Raw genomic sequence first — 25,862 nt, 5'->3', positions numbered from 1 at the left:
GTCCGATCGTCGGACAAACTGACGCCATAGATTCAAGCCAGTCAAGCCACTCCTTCATTCGTACTCGGCCTTCTGGACGTCCTTGAGCACCTCGAGATGGCCCCAAAGTCCACAGAGAAGGCTCCTGAATCGACTGGATCGACGAGAAGATCCACTCGTTTGACCAAGTCAGCATCGAAAGACGAGTCCAAAAAGGTCAGAGTGACGCGTCAATTTCGGTGCTGCCCTGACACGTTGTCCAGAGATCCAACGACGACGAGGCATCGAGCAAGACCACAACGGAACCCGAGAAGAAGAAAGCTAAACCCGCTACAGAAGTGGAAAAGGAAGCTGAAGCTCCCAAAGATGCAAAACCTACTACTGGCGGAACAGGAACCCTCAAGCTCGGAGATACGCTGCCAAGTATAAAGCTGCAGACGAATGAGGACAAAGAGATGGATGTCAGTGAACTGGTAGGAGAAAAGGGCGTCGTGTTCTTCTTGTATCCCAAGGTAGGTTCTGATCGAAGATTTCACAGCTGAGCAACGCAAGGCGGACACGCCTGGATGCACCAACCAAGCGTGTGGGTACAGAGATATACACTCGGAGATCGCGAAACTAGGGTACGATGTCTACGGTTTGTCCAAGGACAAACCAGCGGCTCAACAAAGGGTGGGTCGGAGCTGGCTATCAAGTCTTGACGAATGCAGTGGAAAGACAAAAAGGAGCTCAATTACAACCTGCTCTGTGACCCTCAGTCCAAGTTGATCAAGCGGTGAGATGAGCAGTGCGATCTCAGAATCGCGACTGACGTGCTTCGCCAGGCTCGGCGCATTCCTTGCTCCTGACAAGTGGGTCCAAATGACTACTACTTGACATGTCCAAGCTGATGCCCTTCCCTCGCCAGGACCAAGCGAAGCCATTTCATCTTTGAAAAGGGCTCAGGCAAGTTGATCGATGCACAGATCGGTGTCAAGCCTGCCGACGAGTAAGTCGGCAGCAAGGTCTGATCTGATGCCAGCTCTCGGAACACGCTCGACTTCCTCAAGAAGCACCACAAATAGGAGATTTGATCAGCGGATATCAAGGAAGGCTCTATGGAAGCAATGCATCGTATCTTGAGAGATATAGTCTCTCTAACATAGCCCACTCAGTCCGGGTCGTTGGGCTCAGGCAGTCTCCTGATTCACAATTGGGACCTTGACAATGTCCACCTTTTCCGCTCCGATCGGTAACTCTGCACCGTGTCCCTTTGTCAACCAATACAATTGGGGATGACCGTGTGGTCCATCAAGGACGATCCAGCCCGACCATCCACCCGAGGAGTCAGGTGGACTCGTCCACTGTAGTGTCTCCTCGCCTTCCTCTCCCTCCCACTCCAATCCAGGATCTCCGCGAGTCTCAAACATCTCCACAGGATGATGCGACGTATCTGTCCCGGCTGCTTGAGCGACGAACCCCCAATATCTCCCTTTATCGCTCTCCCTCCAGGACGTGGCGACCTGCTGTCCCTCGCTCGTCAGGTGGAATCGGAGAAACTTTGGTGGGTTCGGGGATAATACAACGGCTGGAATCCCACCGCCATGCCATCTTAGATAGAGGTCTGTAAAGCGTGCATTAGGCGTTGTGGGTCGGAATCTGAGCCAATACAGTTGGTCAGACGGTGGGACATCCATAGCGATGATCAGGTGATGGTCACAGTCGGGATGTCGAGGATCTGGGTCAAAGTGTCACATCTTGTCAAACTTCGGTTCAACTGGAATCTTCAAATGACCCGATAGCGCGGCACGGCGTATCGTCATTCCACGTCTTACTTCAGTGATCGTCTATGTGTTAGAGATCATTGTCAGGTCTCACAGAGTTCAACCCAGCACAATAGACTCCGTGGACTCGTAGCGGACGGAGCGTAAGGATTCCACCTGACATCAGAAGCCGAATTACCACCATTCTCCACGAGGAGGTATTCTGACTCGAGATTCACCTCACCTTGGTCACCCGTCCCAAGGATATCAGTATCAGGGATCGCAAACGTCTGATCAGCGACGAATGAACCGCGAAGACTACTCTTGGCTGTCTGAATGGGCAGGTGGTATCGTTGGATTGGTCGAGAAGCTGGGTTCGACGGATGACGAGATGCACATCGCATTGGAGTGTCTCGACCTCGTTGCCGATACCGATCCACAGGGACTAGCGGAGCTACTCGCAAGCGATCAAGCGTGCAACATTCTCCAGACAATGGACACGGTCGCCGCCAGATCGATGCTGGGGAAAGTGTACATGGCAGATCGCACTCAATCCCCCTTGACATTGCCTGACGAGAAAACTCGGCTGCACGCCTGGGCACACTTCCACTCCGACCCCTCTCTCCTCGTTCATCTCTTGGTGCCTACTACAGCCGAGCTATTGGCAGTATCACCTGGTCAATCAACCAGCAACATCGATCGCCTGCTAAATCTGGCCAGCCAAATCAGTACGAAGCGAGATACGAACTCTTCGCGTCATTCTGAGATGATCCTTGACATTCTTTCTGATCCGCCAAAAGATCCTCTTACACAGCTTGCTCTCGCACGCAGACTCCCAGAACTATATGTACGGTCTCGACTTCAAGGGACGACACGGAGACTCAATCTCGATGCCTGCTGTGCCAGACGTATCGTTAAGACTTTGTTCGCCCTTTCAACAGAGATCATCGATGGAAGAGAGTGCTGGAGCATAGCCAGAAACCTCGCGGGACCGTACCTTGAGTATCTGGATACGAATGATCCGCTTGCTCAAGCATTCAGCCCTGAGACTGTCCCTTCTGTCGATCGGAAGCTCTTTATACCTGGAACCTCTACGTCTCAGGCCACGACGCTCACATCTTCCGAGCTCATTTCTCTGCTCGCACCAGAGCTATACACGACACTCCAGACAAGTCGAGTTCCTCCTCTCGGGATCCCTGCTGGGTCCATCCTTACAAGCTACAACACCCAACCTCAGGCATCGGCATCAGCTTCCGCCTTTGGAGGCAAGGTTTACTCATTACATGAGTTTAGACGTGAGAGGGATGCTGGCGGGTTAGGAGGAAGCGGTCTTGGCGTAGGCGCTTGGGTGAGACCCGCCAGCCGACACGTTGATGATTTTGGGGGAAGTTGAAGTAGACACCGTCCTCAACGGCTCGCACGTTCCCTCTCTGGACCAGCTTGTCATCGTGACGAGGGATCAACGGTCGACAGAGTTGACAAGGGGCTGACAGTGAGATACCGGCCATTCCGGTCAGGTCTTTTCTCGCATACCCTTCCACATATAGGATATCTGGCTGTACAGGACTATCAAGAGCTATATAGACTTCCTCTGGTCACCTTGTCCGCCCTCCATCCCATACGCCATGCATACCTTATGCCAGACAAGCGTGCACCCATATAGCTCCATAGACACTCGCCCGCCACGTGATCCCTCTGTGCGGATTTGCAATTGATCAAGTGCCTTTCCAAAATCATAACAACCTCCATTCACAAGACACTGTTCACCCCTATACATCCCTTGCTCGACCACTGCGAGGGGTGAGGGCTCGACGATTATAGCTGTACAACTGCTCGCTTCTCCGACCACAATTCTGTAGAAACCCAAAGAAACGCTCTATATCTGTGAACTGTTGGAATACCTCCCCCGCGCTCTCCAACTCCCCCACTCTGCGGCGCCCCTTCTTATTAGACACTAAGCAAGGTCATCAACATCATCATCATGAATCCAAGGAGGAGTAGTATACCGAGATATAATGATGATGACGACGACGATGATGATGACGAGGAGGAGGAGGAAGAGGAAGACGACAGTCTAGACGAGGGCCAGTTCCCTACGGGGAATAGTGCCCCGAGGAATGGTGCAAGTCGAGGGGCTAGAGCAGGAGCCGGAGCATCGGGCAGGGCTAGTAAACGCAAATCCAATGGATCTGCCGGTCAATTCAAGTGTGACCATCCGAGGTGTGGAAAGACGTTTACGAGAAAAGTGAGTGGGCTGATACGAATTTTTACTGAGTCACAACAGGATCACCTCCTGCGACACGCCGCAAATCGTGAGTAAATTGCCATTCCTCGAGCTCATTGAACCAGACACCAACACGAACTATCCGTGTCCGACTTGTGGACGAGGCTTCAAGCGACTCGACCTGTTGCACCGTCATGAAAAGCGAAACATCTGTGGAGACGAAGCCAGTGCGACATCGAAGCGCCGTCGAACCAGTATGACAATGAGTGATAATGAAGATGAAGATGAATCACCACCCCCTTCGATACCATCGATGCGAAACGATTCCCTCTCGTTTGCTCCTCTTCCCACTCTGTCCCTGAACAAGAGTCCCATGCGAATATCGGGTCTCAATCTCGGTCCCTTGTCAGCGGGATCGACCACCTCGTTCGGACAACTTACTCCAATGTCTGTCCAAGCTACCACTCTGCCTCTCTCTGCCTCTTCTCAAACCATCGATCCTCACGCGCCCCATATCTCCAGCAACACTCTTCATTCTGAATTGGATCTCGATCCACAACCTTCTGTCCCATTCCCGACCTTGCCGGATTTCGAAGTCTCCACTTCGTCTTCCCATCCACAAGATTGGGGTCTCAACATCTGGCAACCTGATCCTTGGGATGCACTGCTGCACGACACGCTCGCACCACCCTTCAACGAACCGGCCCTGACGCTGGATCTCCCCTGGAACGTGTCAACACCGAGGATGCAGGAATCGGCCGAGAGAGGAGGAGAAAGCCTAGCGTCTGCAGCGCTGATAGCCAAATTACAACTCGCGATCCCGGAACTCGACGTCAACTTGTCCTTCTTGTCCGACGCATTATCCCATTACTGGTCGCATGTCTCGCCAACATTTCCGTTCATCCATAAAGGCACGTTTGACATCAACAACGCTCCTGCAGAGTTGGTCGCCATGATGGCGATCACGGGTTCGATCCATCTCCCGGCAGCCTCTCGGCCCGATTTACGCAAAGTCGTCCAGAGGATCCGGGGAAGCTTGGTTCAGGATTGTGGACTGGAAATGCCAGTCTCGACGCTCCAAGCCTTCTGTCTATGCCATGTGCACGATACCTGGAACGGGACGAACGAGAGTCTGTTTGTTGCTCAATGCATGTGGCCAGTGATGGTCGCGCACAGTCGGAAAAAGGGGATCGGTGTCGTCGGTCCGATAGAAAACGAAGTGCAGGAAGAGCAAGCGTGGGCAGCCTGGGCAAAGGACGAGGGTGAGTAGAAGGTCGGTGACTTCGCACTGATTGTCATAGAACGTCGACGAGCGGCATTTTGTGTCCTTCTCATCGACACTCAGCTCTCTGCCTTTTGGAACCAGCACTGCTCCCGTCAACTGTCCATCTTTGCCCACAACATCGCCCTCCCTTGTCCTCGAAACCAGTGGGATGCCCCGACAGCAAGCGAGTGGTTCCGATTAAGGGAAGCCTCCATGCCAAGTCCTTCGACAGCCGCGCGAAACTCGTCCAGAAAAGCAAAGACTGGCTACATGCCGGGTCTGAACCCCGAATTCCAGGTCTCACAAGTCTCAGAAGGATACAGCAGTAGTGTCATGAGTGCTTTGGCAGGAGAGAGTGCTCTACTCGACTTTCCAGTCGACATGGAGCATGCGTTGAGTGTGGAGATGGTCTTGATCGGATTGATGGCTGTAGCATGGGATTGTCGGACGCGAGGGGGGATGGGCATCAGGTTCAGGGAAGGAACAAAGCAATGGCGAACCATCGTATTAGCCGGTGAGTCGATAAGAGGTGGCCACTGCTGAATTTCTCCAGCTGTGATCAACCTCCGGGCAGTATGGGAAATGGGAGTCGCTCATCTTCCGCCTTCCATCGAGAGTCGGGACTTGCGAGACTCTTTTGCCATCTCTGTCATCTCAGTTCTGAGCGACATGTGAGTAGAGCAGCAGACGAAACAGCCTTGCTGACCTGCTCAGACCCATGCTCCAGGTCGCAGCAGGCGCTACATCTGTATGCGGGTCTACCATCGGACCTCGTCAATTCAAAGATGCTCAGCGTCGTCTTCGTATCTGGGGGAAAACAGAAGACGCATGGACATGCCTATGGCAAAGCGCTCGATATCTTCGTCAAGCGCTTTTCACCGATTGGGGTATTTACTCGCCATGGGCGGTCTACATGACTGTCTTGGTTCACTGGGCTTACGCTTGGACCCTGCCCAACTCGCCTCCTATCATGATGCCTACTTCCCCAACGTCTGGGTTTGAGCCTTCAGCCAGTGCGAACCAACATCAAGCGACAGTCCTGCTGGATCATATCCTCACTTCGGCGACTCGGCTGGATAATCTCGACTTGGGTATAGCAGAGCTCATCAGCTGTACGGCTGAAAAGCTGGGAGCCATGGGCGATATTGAAAGGGAGAATTCCGCGCTGTTATGGCGCTTGATGGGAACGAATGGGATGAGTCAAGCGAGGCGGAGGTCTAGAGTGTGGGATGGATTGATATGATCTAGAGGCGATCGACGGACAATCAGCAAAGAGCTTGGTTGAGCATGCAATGTTGTAGATCGTGAGAGACCGGTCGTGCTGAGTATTCGCAGGTGTCATACCGTTTATCATGCTATTAACAAGACGAGGTCTGCGGTATCGCCCTCCCGCATCAGTTCGGCAAGTGAACCGAATCTTGCCGATAGCCTCGGGATCTGCGTTCACGTGCAGGTCGACCACATGAGAGTGTTGTCGCAGAGTTTGCCGTATCATCATGTCCGACGGCATGGTGGGGAGGGTGTCTGGCCCGCTTCCCCAAAGGCGCCCTCAGCAGCTTCTGATTGTCCATTCGCCGACCTGTCCACTGAGACTGCGACCGGATGAGATCTTGCTGGTAAGGGAGGTTTTCCCCACTTGATTCCCTCCCCACCCCCACTCTTTTGATCCATTCACGGATGAGTATCGTCCAAAATATGTATCCGTAGACACCCATGGCGTTCCCAGCGATCTATCATTCTGAGCATCCCTTATAGCCTGTGTTCATCAAATTGTCAAGCATACACCATTCTGCAGCGAGGCTCCCTCCTCAGCTATCGCCACACTGTTTTTCCCTATCGACTAGCACGAAGCATCCCCAGCACGCCCCGCTGAATCACTCAACCAGAAGCTTTCCCGAATTCCCCCGACTTTGACCCGTCGAGCTTGACAAGAGGCTCTGCCAAGGGTGATACCGTATCAACGGCCACTCGTAGCTGAGTGACGTCTCGCTGGCTCTCCTACCCAGTCATCAGCCCCTCCGGACACACATCCAGCCTGAGCCTTCTTTATCAGATAACAGTTCCTTTGTGTCAGTGGTCTTGGAGCGGAAACACGCAACCCAGGTCACAAGTGGGGGACGTCTCTCGCATCACGAATCATCACAGACCATGTCCTCGCCACACAGTGCACCTCCTGACCTTCTGTTCCTCTCGCCGACTGTCATCTCTGGAGAAGAAGATGCAGAACCATACACTGCCGACGTTTTGCTCTCTGACGGTCTGATCAAAGCTATCGGCACACTGGATGGTTCGACACCCCAGAACATTCAGCGTATAGACGGAAGAGGATGTATACTGTGTCCTGGGTTCGTCGACCTCCACGCTCATTCAGATCTGTATCTTTTGACAGAGCCTGCACACGAGGCAAAGATCTCACAGGGATGTACGGTAAGTCGAACTCATACTCCAGAGGATACAGAGCTGACTCGACCCCGTCATTGTCCTGTCCCCGTTCTGTCATATCGTTCTACTACCCTCAGACCGAAGTCGTTGGCCAGGATGGGCTATCCTACGTCCCTGTCCGAAACGCCAAACAGTCCCGTGCGATCCGAGATCAGATAGCGGGCTGGAATGGGAACCCGACAGATGAGGAGTGTTCAACGGGTGGAAGATTGGAAGGAGTGGGCATGTTCGAATGGGGAGGCGTGAAGGACTACTTGGATTGTTTAGAGAAGAATAGAACAGCAACCAACGTGGCGTTCCTGGTACCTCAGGTAAGTTACAAGTTCTCAGCAGATGGGCTCAAGCGCACAGGGGAATCTTCGATTACTAGCTTGTGGACCTTATGATACCGTTGCTTCAACCTCTGAGATCCAAGATCAAGTGGACCTTCTACGTGTCGCCATGAGCGAAGGAGCGGTCGGCATGTCAAGGTGAGAAAAGATTGACCTCACGAGCCGAGCAGCCGAGCTGACGCGGGATGAGTAGTGGCCTGACATACACGCCTGGAATGTACGCCTCCAATTCTGAGCTGGCTGTACTATGCAAAGTGCTGGGAGAGGAATACCCTGGAGCATTTTATGCGCCACATCACCGATCATACGGCAAGCGAGCGATCGAATCGTACGGAGAAATGCTTGATCTGGCGAAAGAGACGGGATGTCCAGTCCGTGAGTGGACACAGATCGTACTGTGTCTCATTCCACAGACTTGACTCATGCCACACTCAACTTCTCCGAGAACAAGGGTCGAGCGCCAGAGCTCGTCAGGATGATTGATGAGACTCGATCCTCAGGAGCGGATATAAGTCTCGATACTGTGAGTCGCGAGCGACCTGGAAAACCCATGTCCTGACGGCTGCTTCCAGTACCCTTACCTTCCTGGATGTACCACGCTCGCGTCTCTTCTCCCATCGTGGGCTAGCTCTGGTGGTCCCAGCGATACACTGGCTCGATTAGGCGACCCCGAGATAAGGTCAAAGATTCAACACGCCGTCGAGGTCAAGGGTTGTGATGGCGGACACGGAATCCCGACAAACTGGGACGAGATACAAGTGCGTGGAGGGCAATCGTGTCACACTGATATAGCACAGATCGGCAGCACTTCCCATCCCGACCTTGCGAGCTACTCTGGGAGGCTGCTTGGACCTCTAGCTAAGGAGCTCGAGGCCCAACCAATCGACCTCTTCTTTGACATCTTAGTCAAGGATCGACTGGCGACTTCCGTCATCATGCACATTGGGAACGAGGAGAATGTCAGAGTCATGATGCAGCATGAGACGCATTGTTCAGGAAGTGATGCCATACTGCACGGGAAGAGTCTACATCCGAGAGCATACGGGACGTTTCCAAGGTTCATCGGTGAGTTCATACCCTAACTCAGGAGAGAATACATCGGTAAGACTCCCGCTTACGACACACCCTCCTCTCTCTTAGCCCATTATGCCCGGGATCTCGGACTGATCCCCGTACCCGACATGATCTCCCATTTGACCTCTCGACCCGCGAAGCGCCTAGGCATCTATCCCCATCGTGGATGTATCGCCAAGGGCTCAGCGGCCGATATCGTCCTCTTTGATCCCAAGACCATCCAAGACATGTCGACTTACGAAGCACCCAAGACGGTCGCGCAAGGGATCCGCTGGGTCATCGTCAACGGTCACGTGGCGATGGAAGAGGGTGCATTGACAGGGCGGCGAGGAGGAAAGACCATCAGGCGACGGGCCGATGGTTCTGTCGGAACGGCCTTGGAGGTGAAGATGAGTCATGCCTCCTCGGTAAATGGAGACAGCGATGTGGCGCCACGTTCAAAGGAACCCCTGGTCAACGGCAACCAACACCTAAGCATCACGGCGTAGCCTGTGCCCGGACTTCAGTTGTATCATACTCAGAGGGCTCATGTATGCAATACATAGGTATCCTCTAGAACCTACGAAGGCTCGGAGACGTCGCGGCCCTTTTCTTTTTCCTCTCTGACCGATGTCGGCGAATTGCGTCGCCGAAGATGGGGGGTTGTCCAAAATAATACATAATTCACAGAGCATACCATAAAGGGTCAGTCACCTGGATTGGGTCGATCACCAGCTGGTCTCTGTCATCGTCCACCGCTTTGGCTTAATCGTGACAACAAGACCTCTGGTGGTCCGATCCGCATCATCACTTTCGGGGCTCGACTTTCGATACCTGGTTTCGGGACGAATCCCCCACCTTAACATCTGGATATAGACCGGCTCTTTGGGCCTGAAAGTATTCGAGATTCGCTTCGTCGACATTCTTTCACCTTGGCGCATTATTCAGCAGTCTTGACTGCCGATTGGTGGGACCTCGAACGAGCTGGCCGTCGCTCTTGGTGATCTGGTTCGTTTTGCTTTATCACTGCGTATTCTATTGTACAGAGGAGCCTATCGCGCTATCGGCCGAATTCCTGACTGACCTTCCACCACGCCACTGCCCTCTGTGGAAGGCCAATTCCTTGAGTCTAATCGCACTCACCACCATGTCCCTCTCCTCGCAACGTCTCGCTCGCTCTCTCACGTCGCTATCGCCACCTCCCAGTGCTCGGCTCGTGTCGTCCCTCGCCCCTCCTTATGCTCATTCGACGACGGAACCTAGCGCGTCCCTCCTTCCCCCTTACTCTCACAAAGTCGATAGTGATTCGACTCATGCTCCTTCGACATCCCTCTCCGCTCATCATCGTTTCTTTCTCCAACGAGCTTCAATTCCACCTACTGGCGCCTCAAAAGTATCGCTTCATCCCAGAATCCAATCGCTCCTCTTGAGCGACGTGGGTCGAAATGAATTGACGGATCTATGGAAGGCCACTGTCCTGAATCTCGAATCCAGTCGATCAAGGGGCATCCAAGTCCCTCAAGTATCCTTTATCTCCCTCTCACAGCAGGTCAAAGAGGAGTCGTTGGTCCGGACATTCCTCGAGACTGGCGTATTGGTTGTCAGAGATGTGGTGAGGGATGAAGATGTTCATACGTGGACAGAGCAGTTAAGCGAGGCTCTCAAGGAGAGACAGGGGAGAAGTGAGTGGACTGGATGTGCTCCATTGAGCAGGACTGAACCTCGTAGTGACATTCTGGGACAAATCTCTGCTCTCGGCTCGATCTCATCCGTCGGTGCTGTCTGCCAATGCCCAGATGATGTCGGCTGTCAGCGGAACAGAGACTGAACCCTACATTCTCGCCTCTGCAGCTAGGGAGGGCATCGGACAGTCACAGACTTCGATCGATGTGCGTGAGCCATGGAAAGTAGAAGCCACAAAGGTCAGTCCAGAACGCTATACAACTTCATTCATGCCTCTGACAATCGTCTCAGTCTGCACTCCCTTCGACACCACTCAGCGCCCAGCTTGCCCTGACTCGATCTTCCGACTCGGTCTCGACCGTCCTACCGTCCATCTCAGCGGCCATCTACGCGACTCTGAGACCTCTGTTCGTACCGCGACGATCTCTCCTCTCATTCTATGACAAGTCAGCGTATCTCGATCCGGCCAACTGGACGCTATCGACCACATCTTCGGCCGAATCCTCAGACACATCTCTCCCTCATCTGATCGACAGCGCGGTACCCATGCCTCAATTGGAGCCTGGTGATATCTTGTATCACCACACTGGACTTCCTGTGCACACATCGTTTTCGCAGGTGTTCCTGCCTATTTCTCCCCTGCCCCGAGACGTCAATACAGAATACGTAGCGCATCAGCTTGAGGCGTTTGAACGTGGTCTCCCGCCTCCTGGACAGCAGGCACAGGATCTGGTCGAACTCGAGATGGAGGGTTCGAGGAGAGATATCAAGACAGGCGGAGGACGAACCGCCATGGGCTACGATTAACGGCTGGCTTTGCGACATTCGTTCTTGGCTCATTCATTCTTGGCGTCACCTTTGTCCTTTGAGATCTTGTGCCGTTGCGTTGACCTGTAGACCATAGAACAGTATACATTTGACCCGCTTTGATTGTAATCTTTCGCCTTCTTGTAAATACCTTTTGTCGTCCATGTTATTACAGTATTTCGGGTGAGCAGACGTCACAGACCTCAAAATAACTCTCAGGGCCAACCAAAACTGGGCTGGACCGAGAGGACGAGTGCTGGGCCTCAAATGTTGACGACGTGGTCAAAGGTGATGAGGTGAACAGAGGAACATGCATCATAGACGTGATAGATAAGAAGCCTTGAGCGTGTCCTCGCCATTGCTTGAGACCCTCGTTCGTCCCCCAAAACCATCCTTGTGCTTGCCATCGTCGACCATTTTTGAAAAGTTGGAGCCAAATTTTTTCCCTAAAATCGACTCACAAAAGACATCGGCCATCTCCTTGTCACCTTCAACAACAACAACAACAATACCGATATTCTCCTCCTGCTGTCACTTTCGAAGCATAAGGGAATAACTCTCCACTTCTAGGCCAAATTCGTCTCGGTGCTCTTTAGCTCGAAGACCGTTTGTGATTGCCCCGTGCTTCATCATCGGCCAAGACTATCACCAAGGGTCTTTTTCCATATTAAACCATTTTCCCGACGGTCGTTGCATTCCACACTCATTCCGCATCCTATCGTTCACCAAGGGATCCTCATCACTCGATTGCAGTCTCATACGTCTAGCTTGAGGGGGCAATTGGCCATCTGTCTCTGAAGCCCAGGATGGGCTTTTTCAACTTTCTCCCATGCTGTGGACCGAGGAAGAAGGAGCGGCAGGATAGTTCATCGGTGAGTGCGAAAAGCGGGTTCGGGCAGGAGTGTATAAGAGAGTCCTGATGCTTCGTCACTGCGAGCGGCGTCTTGCTTCGAGTACACCTTTCTGCTCGATCCTGCCTCTCCCTATAACCCTACCAAAGCTTACTCCCATCACTTCAGACCAACGAATCCACCTCACTCCTTCCACCCGCTCGCGAAGCCTCCATTCTCTCCGATGGAACACACAATGGTCAAGGTCCAGGCATGTATGGGTCACTTGAACCTACACCACTGAACGGTCTGACGGGTGAACAACGAGCGAGGATAGAAGAGATTGGCAGAGAGGCCACCAAGTGAGTCTTTGAGCTAGGCGGAAAAAAATTAAACCATCGATCTGTGCTGATCGTATTCCCTCGACCCAGTCAAATGCTACACATCACTGCTCTTCCCCCTCGCCATCCATCTGGTCAATCTCGTCATACATCCACTACCACACCGGGAGGTACAGCCTCTGATCCGTTCGACAACTCCACTGCCCCTTCTTCCCGATCCACGTCTCGCCCACCCTCCCCTTCACCTGTCCGTACCAAAGAAGACTCGGGTATGCTACGGACATCGACTTTAGAATCGGAAGAAGGAGGTGGAGGTCATACAGCCGCTGGTGTGGTGATGGCTGAGGACGGGGTCCAAGTCATCAGGAAGAGCCTTTTCGGTCCCGGTGGTCCTGGACTTGCACCCGGGAGGGATGCCAGTCGGCGGACGAGCGGAAGAGGGAGAGGGGGCAAGGGTGGTAAACCGAAGCCAAAGGCAAAATGAGGGCAGCATTGGCGCGAGTGTCAGCAGCCTGACACTTGAGAACTCTGTAGACACATGTTGTACATGTAGCCATTATCAACATCATGCACATCTTCATGGACAAGATCAGACGACCCTGACCTAACCACCATTCTAAAGACCAAGATGCGTTTCAAGTGCGATGCATCCGAGTTTGTCGCCTTTCCTGGCACCATTCGCCTGATCGCTCTGGCCATCCCTTCCACCTTGTTCACTTCAGATGCGTATTGACTCTGAGAAAGCACCTTCAGCGTTCTCGCAGACACCCCCACTCACCCGTCTTGACGACTTTTTGGAGATCCTGCTCCACTCCCCACACATGCGCTCGCATGTCCAGCAGCTCAAGGTGTAGTCCGTCCTGTTCATCCTGCATCAGACCAGCTTCTTCTCCTCGTCCTCTGAAGAGACCCACATAGACCTTTTTCATCTCTCCTCTGACTTTGACCACATCGTCTCTCTGAGCCATCGACGATTTCAAACTCGCTACCTCTTTTTCAACCTGTTGCAGCCGGTCCAGATGGGATGTTATCTGTAGGAGACGAGATCAGCGATCCGACGCCCCCAAACCAATTCACCTTGCCTGTGCTCTGTTGCAGCTCGTCTATACTCGCTATAAGGAGTCCCGAAGCGACTTCTCGTTCTTGATTCAGATAGTAGAGGGCTAGCGAGCCGGCTAGTGAGAAGCCAAAGAGCTGGAATGGAAGTATCAGGAGGAAACGTTCAAGGATCCTGTCCTGATCCGACGTTCAACTCACGAAGCCTAGGATTCTGAGGACGGCTCAGCGGATCATGTTCAGCGCAAAACCCATTTCACTCACCCTCCTCTGAGTTGCGAAGAAAGACCACATCAGTCAAGAGCTCTTTGCATCTCAGAACACTCCACCTCCCGCTCACCTGAATCCACCTCTTCGTGGAGGAGGTAATGATCCGACCGTTCCGACTGCTGGCGTCACGACCTCCTGGCGTGGGACAGGTGAGCTGGAGAGTGCTCTGCGAGCAGCCATTGACGCTCGCAGCATATGAGCTGGGGGGGCTGGTGACCTGAGCAGGGACATGCTTGTGGTGACCTAGAGCCTGGCTCCAGAGGATTCAGAAATGGAGGTGGGTAAAGAGAGGTCAAGAAAATAATGTTCGCTGGCCGCTGAATTTCGAAATGCCAGTCGAACCTCGTCTGTCTGGGTGCAATGACGATCGTAAGCCTAATGGTCACGAGATAGACGACGCGATGCTTGAGCCCGTCGCGGACATGCTTCTTGAACCGACTGTCAGGTCCCATTCATTGTCTGCAGTCCGATCCTGGATCATCACATGCGCATCCCTTTCGCAGAAGAGGCTCGAGAGCATCCATCCCTTCATCAACGCGTTGACTCTATGATCACATCTTGACATGTAGCCCATCTTGACAACGTACATGAGACGGCTGATTGTCGCAGCTTCCTAGGAATGATCATGGACCAGACGCCTAGCTCCACAGGCTCATCATCATTTCTCTCACCCCTGACACTTACCGAATCTCATCCATCGACTGTACCTGCAAACTCAGCGACCATCACGACACCCAGCACGAACAGACCATTCTACCCCTTACATTCATTCGGCAGCCATGAAGATCCTCGTCAAGTGCAGCTCTGCTATGATGCCGGTCAAGCGTACCCTCCATCACAGCAAGAATTTCACACTCTTCTAGCTAGTCATGGTCTCCCACATAGCGCTGCAGCCATGAGCGAACATTCGACTCCCTTCACCGGTCCAGCAGATGTCCTCACGACGCCTACACAAGAGATTCTGGCCAGTCGGTATCTCGTCTCGCCCATCGATACCGTCTACTCCGCCCATACTTCAGGAGACGATCCAGCTTGGCCGACCTCGTCAGCAGCCCAGACCACTCCGACGCATCCTCCCCAACGAGGATCAAGTACACCTCAGAAAGAAGCGTTGGACCAGTCTGTATGCCGATTCCCTCAAAAGTCCAAGTCTGGCCACACCATTATCCCATTTGAACCCGAAGGACGGATCACCAGACAGCGAGCAGCCGCAGCGGCAGCAGCGTCTCAGACAGACTATACGAACACGCCAGACCTTGACCCAATCTTCAAGCTCCCCGCTCGACCCAAATCCGTACAACCTAGACTCGCTTTGGAACCTCTCAGGGATACACCGCCGCCTCAGCCTTTCACTTCCATTGAAGCTCCTGGGCCTCGTTCGAGGATCCCGTTCAACCCTCTCTTCCTGCAATATTCGACAGCGGGAGAAGACTACCGACCGAAAGCGTCTGCAGCAGACGCAAAGCTACATGCAAGAGATATCTGGTCGAAAGGAGGACAGCTTGCCAGAATCGGCTATAGGTGAGTCAGACGTCGAAAGAATCACAACAGCCATATCCTTCCTTTGTCGAGAGGAAGGTATATAAAGGCTGCCCATCCTGTCCTCATCTAAATCCCTGCCCCTGTTGGAATCTGCTGATATGGAGTACCTCGTTCTCTCCCCTTTGCCAACTGCGCGACCTATGCCTGTGACATCCGCCCTGCCTCCCAGTGCTCCTGTCTCTGCGACCGTCACTCCGGGAGATCATGCTCACATGGCATGTGTACAAGCGTTGCTCGAGTTCAGTATCGCTGTCAGGAGTCTCTCAGTGCGTGCATCAAGGTCTCCGCAGTGGAGTGATCTAATCGTCTTCAGGGGGCCGCATACGACGAGTGGACAGCCTTCACCGCGGACCAATTCCAGCCTGGCTCCAGGTTCATTCTGTCTATGCCGACAAGCTCGAGCATCTCTCTCTACGGTAAGCCCAAAGCTCTAGCGCCGAAGCTCAGTCGTACCAGACATCGACACAGCGTACTTGCCTCAACTGTTCACCACCATCGATCCTCTTTCTACTCGTCTCGATATTACCGCTTTCCATGTGGACACTTCCAGAAGCAACATCCCTTCCCTGCGTTCCTGTACATTGCAGTTCGATGCCGATTGGATCTGGGTTCATCAGGACCATACCATCGTATGGAATTGTCGTATCCAGTCGGACTGGACCGTGAAACCAGGCGAGCTGCCGAGGATGACATGCCTCGAGGTGATTGTCGACTCGTTCAGCGGCACGGGCAATTCAGAAAGGGATCAGGGAATGCCAAGATGCGCCATACTGGTCTTACAGGTGGGACTGAGGTGTCGTTGTCGGACGCTGATCTCTCTAGCTCGCTGAGAAGATGGAGGCTCTTACCGGGTTCATGACGCTTGTCGAGGCAAATCATGTCACTCCGCACGGCAAGTTGGAGGATATGGAACTCATCAGCTGACTCGGTCTTTAGACATTGCGAAACGAATGTCGAACAGTTCGCCCCGTTGACTCTCACCTCAGTATGGGAACATCAGAAACTTGACAAGACAGGTGTAGCATAATGAGATCTTCTACATTGAAATGAATTGTTGTACATATGGCCACATTCGTCAACTATCACGAGCCCCTGACCTTTCTGGAGGGCCTTTCCATTCTGAATTGTCACTTGCTTCCTTGCCCTATCACCGTCAAAGCACTGAGTATACACTCCTTCGTCTCTGCCGTCGTGTGAAGACCATCGACATCACGTTCAGACACCCATTTCCAAGCTTGATGCTCGATAGGATCGAGCCGGATCAGAGTCCGCATTGATTCTCCCTCCATATGTGAACCTTGGACACTTTGAACCCCCCTCGTGCCCTCCAGACCCTGCACGTCGACCCAAAACACGAACTGCTTGCTCACTCCTCCGCCTGACAGGTGGTATTCCAAGCCTTTGAGTTCCCTCTTGATTCCGGTTACCCTTAGCCCTGTCTTTTCCCTCGTTCCCCTCACCACAGTCTCCAGCAACGTTTGGTCGACACCAAACTCTGCATGTTCTCCTGGGAGCTCCCAGTTATTCGCAAAAGCTGCATCATGAGCCGAGCGCTGGACCACGAGGAGCCGAGACACGAAGGGTGTCGTTGCACTTGATCCAGGACCTTCATTCGATGTCCCCGGGAGGTAAGGCTCGGATATGACCACGCTCGCACGTATCCTCTTGCCTTGATTGCTCGATAGCTTTGTAAACTTGGATAGAGGGATACAGAACCGCGCGAGAGAACGATGAAAGGTGAAGGGCGGGTTGCGGAACTGGATCTTGGGATAGTGATTGGGATCAGACTCGATAGACTCAGGCATACAGGGCAGCGAACGAGTGAGTTGCAATCCTGCAGGACTCTGTTTCGAAGACAAGTTGTGGCGATATCAGACCGCTCAGCTCCGGCGCAGACAGTACTGGAGACTGAGAGATCAAAGGAGAGTAGTGCAAAAATGTGAAAGAGGACAACCAGTAACGTTGGCGCAAATCGTCGACTGTACTGGATGCATACTACTATTACCATCCCTTCCACGGGACCCAGACATCCACGACGGTCTCTCCACCATCCTCCACAACATAGATCCAAGGATGACCGGCACAGACCAAGCACGCGTGTTGAGGAACAATCCTGACCACGTCCCCGACATTCAATTGGCCAGGTTGCTCGCTCGTGTCTCCGACTTTACTGCTCTTGGGTCTATGGGTCAACGTGCCGTGCTCTTGGCTGATCCGACCAAGGTCCCAAGCGGTGGCATGTGGAGGGGAAATGACATGACCAAAACCCTCAAATGGACCTGTATCTTTTGATACAGCCAGGGCACCGCAATCACACATGGCTTCATTTCGATGGGGATAAAGCGAAACCACTCGAGCGATAACTGTCAGAGCGAGGTCGGTAGGCGCAACGAGGGACGTAGCGTATTGCTGAAGATCGCAGACGCAATAGTTGCCCGCGTGCCTGATCAAATGCCTCAACACGATCCTGGACCAAGGCCAACTCACAACTCTAAAGCGCCTTCTAGACCCTGCATCGCTTGATGGGTCTCTTGCACAGCTGCGTGGGCCGTTGGCGTAGCTCCTACAGAGAGGATCCAATCGCCTTTCGCACCGAGCGACCGCGCCACTTGTGCAGCCGAGTTGACGCATTCGATTTCGCCTTTGAAGTAATCGGAAGCGTTGTCAAGTGACTTGGACGCGTAAGATTGGCCAAAGTCTGAGGTCGTGTCAGTCGACACTTCGATAAGACAACCTCACGAGAGTAGAAGCCAAAGATAGATACAGCTGAGCATGCCAAAACTGCTTCGACGAGCTCTTTCATCTGTTGACTTTGGGGAGGGAGACCAGCACGCCTGCGTAAGTGGGCATAGTTTCAGCGGTTGTGTAAAAAATGAAGCATGTTGAACGCACTTGCCACCTCCATCCACTTTGATGAACACCGACCACGGCTTATTCCTGCCAAACCTCTCTGAAAACCTCTGTATAGCCTCTACTTGAGCCGGATGATCGATCATGAGCCGAACGATAGCCTTGTTACCAACTTTCTCCTGGACATCGTTCAGGTCCTCAAGCTTATCTTCGCCGATCGGCAGAGAATAGAGAATCTGAAGAGGGTCAGTCGTGTAACTTGCTGCATCAGACTCACGTCATCGACTAGACCATCGTGCACCACACCAGATGCCACGACCTGCCAGACCTCTGGCATCGTAGAGCATACCAAGGCTCTGACCCCTCCTCCCGCTTGGACCTGGAGTCTGACTCCCTCGGATGTCTTGTGAGCTGGGCGCGAGCTCAGTTATATGAGATTCAAGAAGGCCATGCTCACTCTTCACATGAGCTCGAAATCTCAAGTCTCTCCTCTTTGCTTCGCTAGTAACCCGTTCGCAATTCTGTTTGAACTTTGTCCTGTCCAAGATCAAAGCTGGTGTACGGAGCGATGAAATGTCTCTACCGACAAATTCATCTTGCAATGCTTTCTTATCGGGAAGAGTGAGGAGGGATAATGGTGTGAATGTTGAGGCGATGGATTTGGACTTGGACATGACGAGGCCGGTTCGGGTGGTGGTATCTCAAAGAGGACGACCAACGATAATGGACCGAGAACGTATTCCCCACTTTGACTTCCCCACTCTCTGGGAGCGTCTCGAGTGGACATGATAAGGTCGGCCTGTGGCTCGAGACTGTGGGCAGTCATAGTGACTGGGCTCATAGGCGTCTTGGGGGGTAAATGGGGGGGGGGGAACATGACCTCGTAACCTTTGCCTTTTGCAGCTCTCGGTCAAGATATCCTCATCTCGACGCAGTCCCATCGAGCTTTGAGGAGCAAACTAACGATAGGTCGTCTACCTGACCATCTACGCTGACGAGTCACTCTCGGCAGTCATGATTATACATGTCATCCAGCCCGCCCCGCCATGCCTTTCGATCTAGACAGAATGACGGAATGATTGACCACAATTCCCCCGCCCGCCCTCTTCCTCTTGGCGCATGACATGAACGGTCAAAGCTGACCTATGACCGTCAATCGACACACGCGTCATCAAGCGAACCTCCAAGTGCTGACTGTCCTCCTTCCAAGATCACATATAAAGAGTATCCATTCCCATCCTCTCTCTCTCGCCCTCTTCCACCCATCTTATGTACCCCAAACGCATCCGCTCATTCGCCCGACTCACTCAAATTTCGATCAGATACAGATCCAACATGGCGACCAACCCATCTCACTCCGCCAACGCTTCTCACGCCGTTGACCCTCAGCACGAGTCAAAGGTTCCCTATGGCGTCCAGAACGCAGCTCCCAAGGGACTCGAAGAGGCTCTCCCCGACAGTGTAAGTTGATCGCCGGATCATTGGCATGTGGCTGATCATAACATAACGTCAGGTCCACAACACCGATCCTACCAAGGACAACAAGAACATCTCTCATGCCACTGGACCCTCGAAAGTTCCCGGAGCTATCCAGAAGGCTGCTCCAGAGGGACTCGAGCGAGCCCTCCCTGAGTCTATCCACCCTACCAATAAATGTGAGTGTCCCTGCGCCTTCACCGGGAGAGGTGTTGACTGTCTTCCACAGGAGGTAGTCAAAGCCATATGACTGCGTGAGGACGTAGGCTATAGACTATACATTCATGTATTGATGCAGAAACAAAGTCTCTCGGGCCACAATCCCAGTCTGGCTGGGTGGCGCTCGGAGCACTCGTCAGCTACACAGCTAAGCCAAGCTTTCATTCCGGCGCATCAATCGCATATACTCGTCGAGACTTCGCCCGCAAGGATTGTACTGTCGCTGCAATCTTCGGCATGAAGTCATGAAAGCCTATATGACTCCAGAATCATTCGATAATCCTCAGCTTGCGTGTCGATATCTTTCAGCTTTCTGCATCTCATGCATGTGGGACAGACGATTATCAAGATGCAGATAGACAGGCATGTGGGATCAAGGTCCAGCCCAGTCCTCACACTGTCAACCCAGTCCCTCTACTGACAATCTATACTTCCCGAGTCGGTGATCTCGCACTTATTCGGGCATTCAGTGATCGTGACCCATTCTTTGAGACAATCAGCGTCGTTCTTCGTTTAATACATACCTGGCGCCTCGAGCGTTTCGTAATTGCACACTTGAAGCGTCCCCGAGTTGCATTGCCACAGTCCAAAGGTACATGTCTCTGTATTTGACGAGGCGGATGGAGACGGTTGAGCTGCGTAGGAGATTCGAGAGGGCCCCGATGAGGAAGAAGATGATGAGGGGACTGATTCGGCGCTGCTAGTGGGGATCGCGTTGTAGATGTTGTTGTCTATTGGCGCAACACTGAAAGCAGCAGAGCTAGCAGGGGCAGGGGCGACCGAGGCTGCTGAGCTAGCGGGCGACGAAGAAACGGATGCAGAGCCTGAGGCAGCCGATTCTCCAGAGTCTGAATCTGAACCGGCAGATCCCATTCCTGTCCAATTCATGATGTTTTTGTCCAGAACTTTGACGGTCAAACCTTCCGGGTTGTTACCGGCGCAAGTGCCGCCTTTGATCGTGGTGAATGCGAGGGCTGAAGAATTGTCAGATAAGACGAGGCAGTCCACCCACCCGACAGATCAATGATAGAGGCCGAGGAGCATGCAGCGCAGGCGTCCCAGATGAAAAATGGTCCATCAGGGATGAAGATCTGCTCGCCGTTCGAGTCAAAGATCTCCACTCTGGCGGGAGATCAGCACGCCGTGTGTGGATCGAACTCACTCTTTCCCACACCATTCAGCAGGGTTGGCCGTTACCATGTTTCCGTTCATCGCTGCAAACGTCAGTGCCAAAGATGGCGTCGTCTTCGACTCACCGACGATCGAGTTTGACCCAATATCTGCGAGAGTGGCAGTTCCCTGCCCCTCGCAAAAGGGAATACCGTTGTTAATGCCACTCGTCTCTGCCCAATCTGGTGTGAACGGGTCCCCAGCGGCCAGATCACCACACAGCTTGTTGGTCAAGTCATAGTATCTGCATCGCAGTCAGCACGGCCAGGTAGTCTCGATCTCAACACTCACACAGTGCCTTTGGCATTGTCAAGCTCGTACAAGACGTCCGCAGCCACGAGCTGGCTCCCGAGGACCAATGTCAGGGTGGTGTAAAGGAGACCTGAGAGCATTTTGAGAGTGAATCGATGATAGATCTGAGGATTGCAATGTGCTCGCCAGGAGCAATGGTTGATGAGACTGAAAATTTGCTGTAGTGACCGTGATATCGAACGAATGACAGAGACACGCGAAGGATGAAGAGACGGTCGGGCCGAAGAGGCTCTGCTGAATCGGTCACGTCAAACGAGAAAGGGTGAGGTCGGTAAAAAGGCCAAAGGAGTGTCGTGAGAGATGTCAAACGTCAAAAGACTAAGGATCCAGTCCTAGTCTGAGGAGGAGCTAACTAGATAGATCAACACAAAGAACAAGAGTCGACGAGAAGAGGAATCAACATGAACCATGAGTCCAAGTCGTCGTCCTTTTCACTTTGTGCGACGCGACTTTTTATTTTTTTGGGTTCCTCCAAGTGATTTTTGAAACGATCGCGATTTTAAAGGTGGCGTATAGTGGCGTGTGGCGACCGGCAGATTGGATTCATTCATTCATTTCATTCAACAGGAAGCTAGACGATAGACACTGTCTGATCTCATGGCCAGCCCAAGTCCCAGCCCAGACTCGGCACATAGAGACTGCTTCATGGTGCTCCTCAAGGGGACTGCATGGACGAGAGGGGTAGACAGGGCGAGGGTCAAACTGGGAGTATCGAAATCAGGGTCCAATCGGCCAAGGGCTTGAACAATCAAGGGGTCCAGTCGCCGAATCGATGAGGCGTGACGGTGGTGAGAACTTCGGATTGGCCTGACTCTTTCTTCTCTCTGTAGGCTGCGTCTAGATCGTGTTGTCGAGAGAGGTCCCGATGCGTCCTCAGGAAACGGCTGGTGACTTCCACTCGTTGCAATCACTTTTTGTGGGCCTGTCTCGTTCGCCGTTTCGGAGTCTAAAGCCGTGTGAAACGTATCGGACTCTTCAGGCGTCTCATATCCTGTGATGACTCCGGACTTCTGCTTGACCAGGACCCATCTGCCCCTCTCTCTACGGGTAAAATCCCTCACCGGTCTGCCCAGTCTCCTCTCCATCGCTTTCCAGACTTCGTCAGCCTCATCGCGTCCCAAGGAATCTGGATCTGGCTGCCACTCTAATCGCTCGCTAGTGTGCAGGATCTCATGTTGGTCGCTTGCTGTATTGGCCCAGTCAGAGCTTTCAACATCAGGTTTCAGAAGCTCTCCTTCGAACCTGCGGAATCGAATATCGGTGCACTCGTCTTCAAAGTCATGTCCACCAGAGCCATTGGGCTGATCGAAAGCTCCGCCAAAAGACCGGAGCCGTGCTGGGTAGCTCGAAGAGGGAGCCGGTGGAGTCGAGGCGAAGGGCAGACGAATGGACTCCAATGGAAAGGCCGACTGCACCGCTGACGGCCATGGACAGATCGAACTGTCGTCTTGCCTACGCTCGCCGTGTTCTGATGTCGGACCTTTGTTCCTGGCACGAGATGCATCCGTTCTCAGGCGGCCACGTACATCGGTCTCCTCTCGAGAGACTGGGTCTGGTATACGTGAGTGGGCCATGATCGGACCACGTCGGCACTGCGAAAAATCGTTCTCCGGATCGGAGACCTGGTTTGAAAACCATCGTTCATCGTATCCCAACGGTCCATCCCTCAATTGATACTTTGACACCTTGCGACGTCACTACTGTGCCATCAACTCACCCACTCACCCCTTTCAATCGACCGGACCACGCCTCCTTGGGCGATAGAAAGCCGACACGAACAGGCCCGCGACGCCTACCTTTGTCACCCTGTCCAGCAGTCGACCAGCAAAAGCTGTCCAGGAGACAGGAGGGAGGCGTGTCCATCGTCATCCTCGTGTGAGATCGCGTCCTGCGCGGTATGAATGCATGCGAACATAACATCGATGAGAAAGCATGAAATATACAAGGTGAAACCTGCCCAGCCCTCTCTTTGGCACATGCATGACTTTGCGTGTCGGGCACCAAATCTGAGACATACTCGTCTCGTTGATTGGACGCGGACAACCCCTACGGTTCTCCTCAAAGCTGGTGACACCCGTAGACTGAAGGCAATTGAGGGGCCCCGATGTGAACTTCTGTGCCCCGCGCCTACTAACGTAAGGACTGTGTGCCTTATGGTGACATCCTTATTCGATCCAGATCTCTAGCTTGCCCTCTGCGCGCCCTTTCGAATGCACCCTGTGATATCAGAAACGTCCCTTCCGCCTTGACCCACCTTGCCACATCCACCGCAGCCTCGTAATCCCCTTCATCTTGCATAGTGACCATGTCCCCGTCCTCATCTTTGAACTTCACCACCATGTCTTGAGCCCGCTCGGGAAACTTCACTGCCAGAGCAGCGACGAAATCGTCATACGTATCTTCTGGGACCATTGACATGCCTCGAGTCGACTTGCCCACGTGAACCTGAACGTCAGTATAAAAGTCACTTATAAACTCACCTTGACTCTAATCTTGATCATGCCACCAACACCGTCGCTCTCGCTAGGATCATCATCGTATCTCGACACGCTGATATAGCTACCAGCACGACTTGGCCAACGCTTCAGACCTCCAACGGGAACACCTGACGCAAAGCTAGAGGGAGGAGCCCTAGACGCCGGAGGCCGCTTTGAATCTGAAGCTGCGGGACTCTGCCCAAGCGGCGTCTGCTTCCTCCAAGTTTCCACTGGATACCGCTTTGCTCCTCCGATTGGAGGTAAGTCTGGTGGCATTTCATCGTCTGCGTTGGCCGACTGATAGTATTCGTCGTACATCTGGGTGAGTCGCAAGGCGTTCTTATCATCCTCAGGCGTCTGTATCAGAGGGTCCTCCTCGATCTCCAGTCTCAGCCTGGGCTTTGGAACACGGGTTTCGATTTGAGGAGCTGGTGTTACAAGTCGATTGGGCCGAAGACCGTCAGCTGTGAGTCCGCTATGTGAATCCTGTCGTGCTTGGGGGGCAACTGACAAAGGGGAGGTCGGGGACGGTCGAAAAGGTATCGAGCTGATGGAGTGACTCCGCAGGGTAGATCGCTGAGGCCGACTGTCCAATGCAGGGATCGCTGCGTCTGAGCTGCTGCGTGACATACGAGACGCCAATGGGGGTGTTTGCTTGGTTGCTGTTGTGGGGCTGACCGTAGCGGGTCGCGAGAGGGGATGGGAGGGGTCCAACGGCGCGCCCGTTGGTGTCTGACCGCGCTGCAGACGGGTGATTCCTGTGAACGTCGTATATGCTTCTTTGATATCAGACGCGGCGACGAGTACCTAGATCTCAGCGCTGGAATGATGCGGTACAACTCACAGCTTTGCCCATATAGTCTCTCGCTGCCAAGTTCTTCAGTTTGGCAGGAGCAGGTCGAAAGAGAATGCCAACCTACTGGTCAGGTCATAGCTAGAGGTTCGACTCACTGGCACAGAGAACACGTTGTAGTCCCTTCCTTGGTCCCGGATAGCATCGTCGATCACTCCATGATCTGGACTTTGTTTCATTGTCTGAGCTTCCCGTAGATCTTGCATTCCAGCGGCGGTCTTTCCAAGGTAGATCTTGACAAGCCCGCAGTTGAACAGGACTTCGGCACTGGAAGGATCAGCTGACGTCGTGGGGACCAACCTCACGCATAGAGTCGGAAATTGAGACCAAGTTGTTCATAGTTACTGGGCGGATGAGCGTAATCTTGCGATGTAGACGCCCACTCACATTGTCTGGTTGCCCCGAAGGTACAAGAACGCATCTTGAAAGTCCTTTAGAGCTTGCTCATATCTCCCCAGCATCTGTCATGGTCAGCGTGCAACTAGTTTTACGCCCTCACAAAGTTACTGACTCCCTTCTGATGATATCCTACTGTCAGGAATCCATCTAGGGAGACGGCCTCTGCAAACTTTTCCAAAGCAGCTTCATGCCTTCCGAGAGTCGCAAGAATGATCCCAATGTTCCAGCAGATCTTTGACGTATCCGCGATCTGGTTGAAGAAGTTTATCGACTTGACAAAATCCTCCTCATCGTAGGCTTCTAAGGCAGACGACCAGATCTCGAGCTCGGCTTTGAGCGACATGATGGGGATGAGCAAGAGGTCGATGCCAGCTCGATCGATATTTGCTCGCGTAGAGGAGCCGATCTCTGCGCGCGGTTCATCTCGAAGGTGAGAGATGCATTTGTCAAGACCAGGCTAGCGGCTGACCTCTTACTGTCTCCAGGACACGATGGCGGGATGTATGAAGTGAGATGGTGAAGACACGCTGGGTCGCTGAGA

General features: G+C 53.1%; 15 protein-coding genes across 15 annotated transcripts; 8 read left to right on the top strand and 7 right to left on the bottom strand.

Moving 5' to 3' along the window:
- The first annotated feature begins 24 nt into the window (after positions 1-24).
- On the top strand, positions 25-1,107 carry BD324DRAFT_630617 (thioredoxin-like protein). The gene is made up of 8 exons (XM_022016346.1): positions 25-195; positions 243-295; positions 346-491; positions 532-651; positions 690-754; positions 804-830; positions 887-967; positions 1,001-1,107. Exons 3-8 carry the CDS (start codon positions 435-437, stop codon positions 1,041-1,043), a joined length of 393 nt encoding a protein of 130 aa, XP_021869718.1. The 5' UTR covers positions 25-195; positions 243-295; positions 346-434; the 3' UTR covers positions 1,044-1,107.
- Positions 1,108-1,707, bottom strand: BD324DRAFT_630614 (hypothetical protein). The gene has a single exon (XM_022016345.1). It carries the CDS (start codon positions 1,653-1,655, stop codon positions 1,149-1,151), a length of 507 nt encoding a protein of 168 aa, XP_021869717.1. The 5' UTR covers positions 1,656-1,707; the 3' UTR covers positions 1,108-1,148.
- BD324DRAFT_630613 (hypothetical protein) lies at positions 1,708-3,444 on the top strand. Its single transcript, XM_022016344.1, has one exon. The coding sequence runs from the start codon at positions 2,026-2,028 to the stop codon at positions 3,112-3,114; it is 1,089 nt and encodes a 362-aa protein (XP_021869716.1). The 5' UTR covers positions 1,708-2,025; the 3' UTR covers positions 3,115-3,444.
- Positions 3,445-3,475: 31 nt separating this feature from the next.
- BD324DRAFT_657108 (hypothetical protein) lies at positions 3,476-6,581 on the top strand. Its single transcript, XM_022018857.1, has 6 exons — positions 3,476-3,966; positions 4,006-4,033; positions 4,071-5,207; positions 5,247-5,723; positions 5,763-5,880; positions 5,924-6,581. Exons 1-6 carry the CDS (start codon positions 3,703-3,705, stop codon positions 6,450-6,452), a joined length of 2,553 nt encoding a protein of 850 aa, XP_021869715.1. The 5' UTR covers positions 3,476-3,702; the 3' UTR covers positions 6,453-6,581.
- A 776-nt stretch (positions 6,582-7,357) lies between these two features.
- BD324DRAFT_581698 (D-aminoacylase protein) lies at positions 7,358-9,545 on the top strand (the record flags this gene model as incomplete). Its single annotated transcript, XM_022013520.1, has 8 exons — positions 7,358-7,636; positions 7,729-7,962; positions 8,003-8,121; positions 8,177-8,358; positions 8,397-8,506; positions 8,556-8,741; positions 8,781-9,048; positions 9,124-9,545. The coding sequence occupies 8 exons, from the start codon at positions 7,358-7,360 to the stop codon at positions 9,543-9,545; spliced, it is 1,800 nt and encodes a 599-aa protein (XP_021869714.1).
- A 638-nt stretch (positions 9,546-10,183) lies between these two features.
- BD324DRAFT_609339 (hypothetical protein) lies at positions 10,184-11,526 on the top strand (the record flags this gene model as incomplete). The annotated part of the gene is made up of 3 exons (XM_022014152.1): positions 10,184-10,718; positions 10,750-10,958; positions 11,011-11,526. The coding sequence occupies 3 exons, from the start codon at positions 10,184-10,186 to the stop codon at positions 11,524-11,526; spliced, it is 1,260 nt and encodes a 419-aa protein (XP_021869713.1).
- A 328-nt stretch (positions 11,527-11,854) lies between these two features.
- On the top strand, positions 11,855-13,231 carry BD324DRAFT_630604 (hypothetical protein). Its single transcript, XM_022016343.1, has 3 exons — positions 11,855-12,398; positions 12,546-12,718; positions 12,788-13,231. Exons 1-3 carry the CDS (start codon positions 12,333-12,335, stop codon positions 13,179-13,181), a joined length of 633 nt encoding a protein of 210 aa, XP_021869712.1. The 5' UTR covers positions 11,855-12,332; the 3' UTR covers positions 13,182-13,231.
- A 3-nt stretch (positions 13,232-13,234) lies between these two features.
- Positions 13,235-14,326, bottom strand: BD324DRAFT_630603 (hypothetical protein). Its single transcript, XM_022016342.1, has 7 exons — positions 14,094-14,326; positions 14,018-14,023; positions 13,955-13,967; positions 13,775-13,891; positions 13,612-13,728; positions 13,476-13,557; positions 13,235-13,432 (listed from the first exon to the last, which is right to left on the bottom strand). Exons 1-7 carry the CDS (start codon positions 14,252-14,254, stop codon positions 13,416-13,418), a joined length of 513 nt encoding a protein of 170 aa, XP_021869711.1. The 5' UTR covers positions 14,255-14,326; the 3' UTR covers positions 13,235-13,415.
- A 1,339-nt stretch (positions 14,327-15,665) lies between these two features.
- BD324DRAFT_59703 (hypothetical protein) lies at positions 15,666-16,566 on the top strand. Its single transcript, XM_022013872.1, has 5 exons — positions 15,666-15,831; positions 15,879-15,981; positions 16,022-16,347; positions 16,388-16,457; positions 16,502-16,566. The coding sequence occupies exons 1-4, from the start codon at positions 15,783-15,785 to the stop codon at positions 16,393-16,395; spliced, it is 486 nt and encodes a 161-aa protein (XP_021869710.1). The 5' UTR covers positions 15,666-15,782; the 3' UTR covers positions 16,396-16,457; positions 16,502-16,566.
- A 126-nt stretch (positions 16,567-16,692) lies between these two features.
- BD324DRAFT_652096 (hypothetical protein) lies at positions 16,693-17,370 on the bottom strand (the record flags this gene model as incomplete). Its single annotated transcript, XM_022018440.1, has 1 exon — positions 16,693-17,370. The coding sequence occupies one exon, from the start codon at positions 17,368-17,370 to the stop codon at positions 16,693-16,695; it is 678 nt and encodes a 225-aa protein (XP_021869709.1).
- A 98-nt stretch (positions 17,371-17,468) lies between these two features.
- On the bottom strand, positions 17,469-19,422 carry BD324DRAFT_59611 (hypothetical protein). Its single transcript, XM_022013857.1, has 6 exons — positions 18,873-19,422; positions 18,693-18,826; positions 18,458-18,651; positions 18,305-18,399; positions 18,053-18,263; positions 17,469-18,008 (listed from the first exon to the last, which is right to left on the bottom strand). The coding sequence occupies exons 1-6, from the start codon at positions 19,087-19,089 to the stop codon at positions 17,567-17,569; spliced, it is 1,293 nt and encodes a 430-aa protein (XP_021869708.1). The 5' UTR covers positions 19,090-19,422; the 3' UTR covers positions 17,469-17,566.
- Positions 19,423-19,750: 328 nt separating this feature from the next.
- Positions 19,751-20,141, top strand: BD324DRAFT_652094 (hypothetical protein; the record flags this gene model as incomplete). Its single annotated transcript, XM_022018439.1, has 3 exons — positions 19,751-19,876; positions 19,929-20,070; positions 20,128-20,141. The coding sequence occupies 3 exons, from the start codon at positions 19,751-19,753 to the stop codon at positions 20,139-20,141; spliced, it is 282 nt and encodes a 93-aa protein (XP_021869707.1).
- Positions 20,142-20,524: 383 nt separating this feature from the next.
- On the bottom strand, positions 20,525-21,672 carry BD324DRAFT_609336 (hypothetical protein; the record flags this gene model as incomplete). The annotated part of the gene is made up of 6 exons (XM_022014151.1): positions 20,525-20,595; positions 20,635-21,084; positions 21,123-21,232; positions 21,273-21,324; positions 21,367-21,524; positions 21,572-21,672. The coding sequence occupies 6 exons, from the start codon at positions 21,670-21,672 to the stop codon at positions 20,525-20,527; spliced, it is 942 nt and encodes a 313-aa protein (XP_021869706.1).
- A 449-nt stretch (positions 21,673-22,121) lies between these two features.
- BD324DRAFT_630592 (hypothetical protein) lies at positions 22,122-23,518 on the bottom strand. Its single transcript, XM_022016341.1, has 2 exons — positions 23,318-23,518; positions 22,122-23,277 (listed from the first exon to the last, which is right to left on the bottom strand). Exons 1-2 carry the CDS (start codon positions 23,510-23,512, stop codon positions 22,153-22,155), a joined length of 1,320 nt encoding a protein of 439 aa, XP_021869705.1. The 5' UTR covers positions 23,513-23,518; the 3' UTR covers positions 22,122-22,152.
- A 239-nt stretch (positions 23,519-23,757) lies between these two features.
- BD324DRAFT_581897 (hypothetical protein) lies at positions 23,758-25,664 on the bottom strand (the record flags this gene model as incomplete). Its single annotated transcript, XM_022013530.1, has 8 exons — positions 23,758-23,809; positions 23,847-24,037; positions 24,073-24,876; positions 24,914-24,985; positions 25,021-25,189; positions 25,228-25,266; positions 25,310-25,383; positions 25,422-25,664. 8 exons carry the CDS (start codon positions 25,662-25,664, stop codon positions 23,758-23,760), a joined length of 1,644 nt encoding a protein of 547 aa, XP_021869704.1.
- Between the last annotated feature and the right edge of the window lie 198 nt (positions 25,665-25,862).

The sequence above is a fragment of the Kockovaella imperatae genome, assembly GCF_002102565.1.
Source record: "Kockovaella imperatae strain NRRL Y-17943 chromosome Unknown BD324scaffold_10, whole genome shotgun sequence".
NCBI lineage: Eukaryota > Fungi > Basidiomycota > Tremellomycetes > Tremellales > Cuniculitremaceae > Kockovaella > Kockovaella imperatae.
The sequence above is the reverse complement of the archived record's forward strand: the minus strand, read 5'-3'. Positions and strand labels throughout refer to the sequence as shown.

Bases quoted from the DNA above. Each gene is read 5' to 3' on its own strand.
- BD324DRAFT_630617 (XM_022016346.1), top strand. From the start codon at position 435: ATGGATGTCAGTGAACTGGTAGGAGAAAAGGGCGTCGTGTTCTTCTTG. The intron at 652-689 runs GTGGGTCGGAGC...TGACGAATGCAG, and splicing joins AACCAGCGGCTCAACAAAGG to TGGAAAGACAAAAAGGAGCT. The intron at 831-886 runs GTGGGTCCAAAT...TTCCCTCGCCAG, and splicing joins GCATTCCTTGCTCCTGACAA to GACCAAGCGAAGCCATTTCA.
- BD324DRAFT_630614 (XM_022016345.1), bottom strand. From the start codon at position 1,655: ATGGATGTCCCACCGTCTGACCAACTGTATTGGCTCAGATTCCGACCC.
- BD324DRAFT_630613 (XM_022016344.1), top strand. From the start codon at position 2,026: ATGAACCGCGAAGACTACTCTTGGCTGTCTGAATGGGCAGGTGGTATC.
- BD324DRAFT_657108 (XM_022018857.1), top strand. From the start codon at position 3,703: ATGAATCCAAGGAGGAGTAGTATACCGAGATATAATGATGATGACGAC. The intron at 5,208-5,246 runs GTGAGTAGAAGG...TGATTGTCATAG, and splicing joins AGCCTGGGCAAAGGACGAGG to AACGTCGACGAGCGGCATTT. The intron at 5,724-5,762 runs GTGAGTCGATAA...GAATTTCTCCAG, and splicing joins GCGAACCATCGTATTAGCCG to CTGTGATCAACCTCCGGGCA.
- BD324DRAFT_630604 (XM_022016343.1), top strand. From the start codon at position 12,333: ATGGGCTTTTTCAACTTTCTCCCATGCTGTGGACCGAGGAAGAAGGAG. The intron at 12,399-12,545 runs GTGAGTGCGAAA...CCATCACTTCAG, and splicing joins AGCGGCAGGATAGTTCATCG to ACCAACGAATCCACCTCACT. The intron at 12,719-12,787 runs GTGAGTCTTTGA...CCCTCGACCCAG, and splicing joins ATTGGCAGAGAGGCCACCAA to TCAAATGCTACACATCACTG.
- BD324DRAFT_630603 (XM_022016342.1), bottom strand. From the start codon at position 14,254: ATGTCCCTGCTCAGGTCACCAGCCCCCCCAGCTCATATGCTGCGAGCG. The intron at 13,729-13,774 runs GTGAATTGGTTT...CGTCTCCTACAG, and splicing joins TGCAACAGAGCACAGGCAAG to ATAACATCCCATCTGGACCG. The intron at 13,558-13,611 runs GTGGGTCTCTTC...CAGGATGAACAG, and splicing joins GAGAGATGAAAAAGGTCTAT to GACGGACTACACCTTGAGCT.
- BD324DRAFT_59703 (XM_022013872.1), top strand. From the start codon at position 15,783: ATGTGTACAAGCGTTGCTCGAGTTCAGTATCGCTGTCAGGAGTCTCTC. The intron at 15,832-15,878 runs GTGCGTGCATCA...AATCGTCTTCAG, and splicing joins TCGCTGTCAGGAGTCTCTCA to GGGGCCGCATACGACGAGTG. The intron at 15,982-16,021 runs GTAAGCCCAAAG...CAGTCGTACCAG, and splicing joins CTCGAGCATCTCTCTCTACG to ACATCGACACAGCGTACTTG.
- BD324DRAFT_59611 (XM_022013857.1), bottom strand. From the start codon at position 19,089: ATGTCCAAGTCCAAATCCATCGCCTCAACATTCACACCATTATCCCTC. The intron at 18,827-18,872 runs GTGAGCATGGCC...GCTCGCGCCCAG, and splicing joins ATTTCGAGCTCATGTGAAGA to CTCACAAGACATCCGAGGGA. The intron at 18,264-18,304 runs GTGAGGTTGTCT...ACACGACCTCAG, and splicing joins TATCTTTGGCTTCTACTCTC to ACTTTGGCCAATCTTACGCG.
- BD324DRAFT_630592 (XM_022016341.1), bottom strand. From the start codon at position 23,512: ATGTTATGTTCGCATGCATTCATACCGCGCAGGACGCGATCTCACACG. The intron at 23,278-23,317 runs GTGAGTGGGTGA...TGACGTCGCAAG, and splicing joins GGTCCGGTCGATTGAAAGGG to GTGTCAAAGTATCAATTGAG.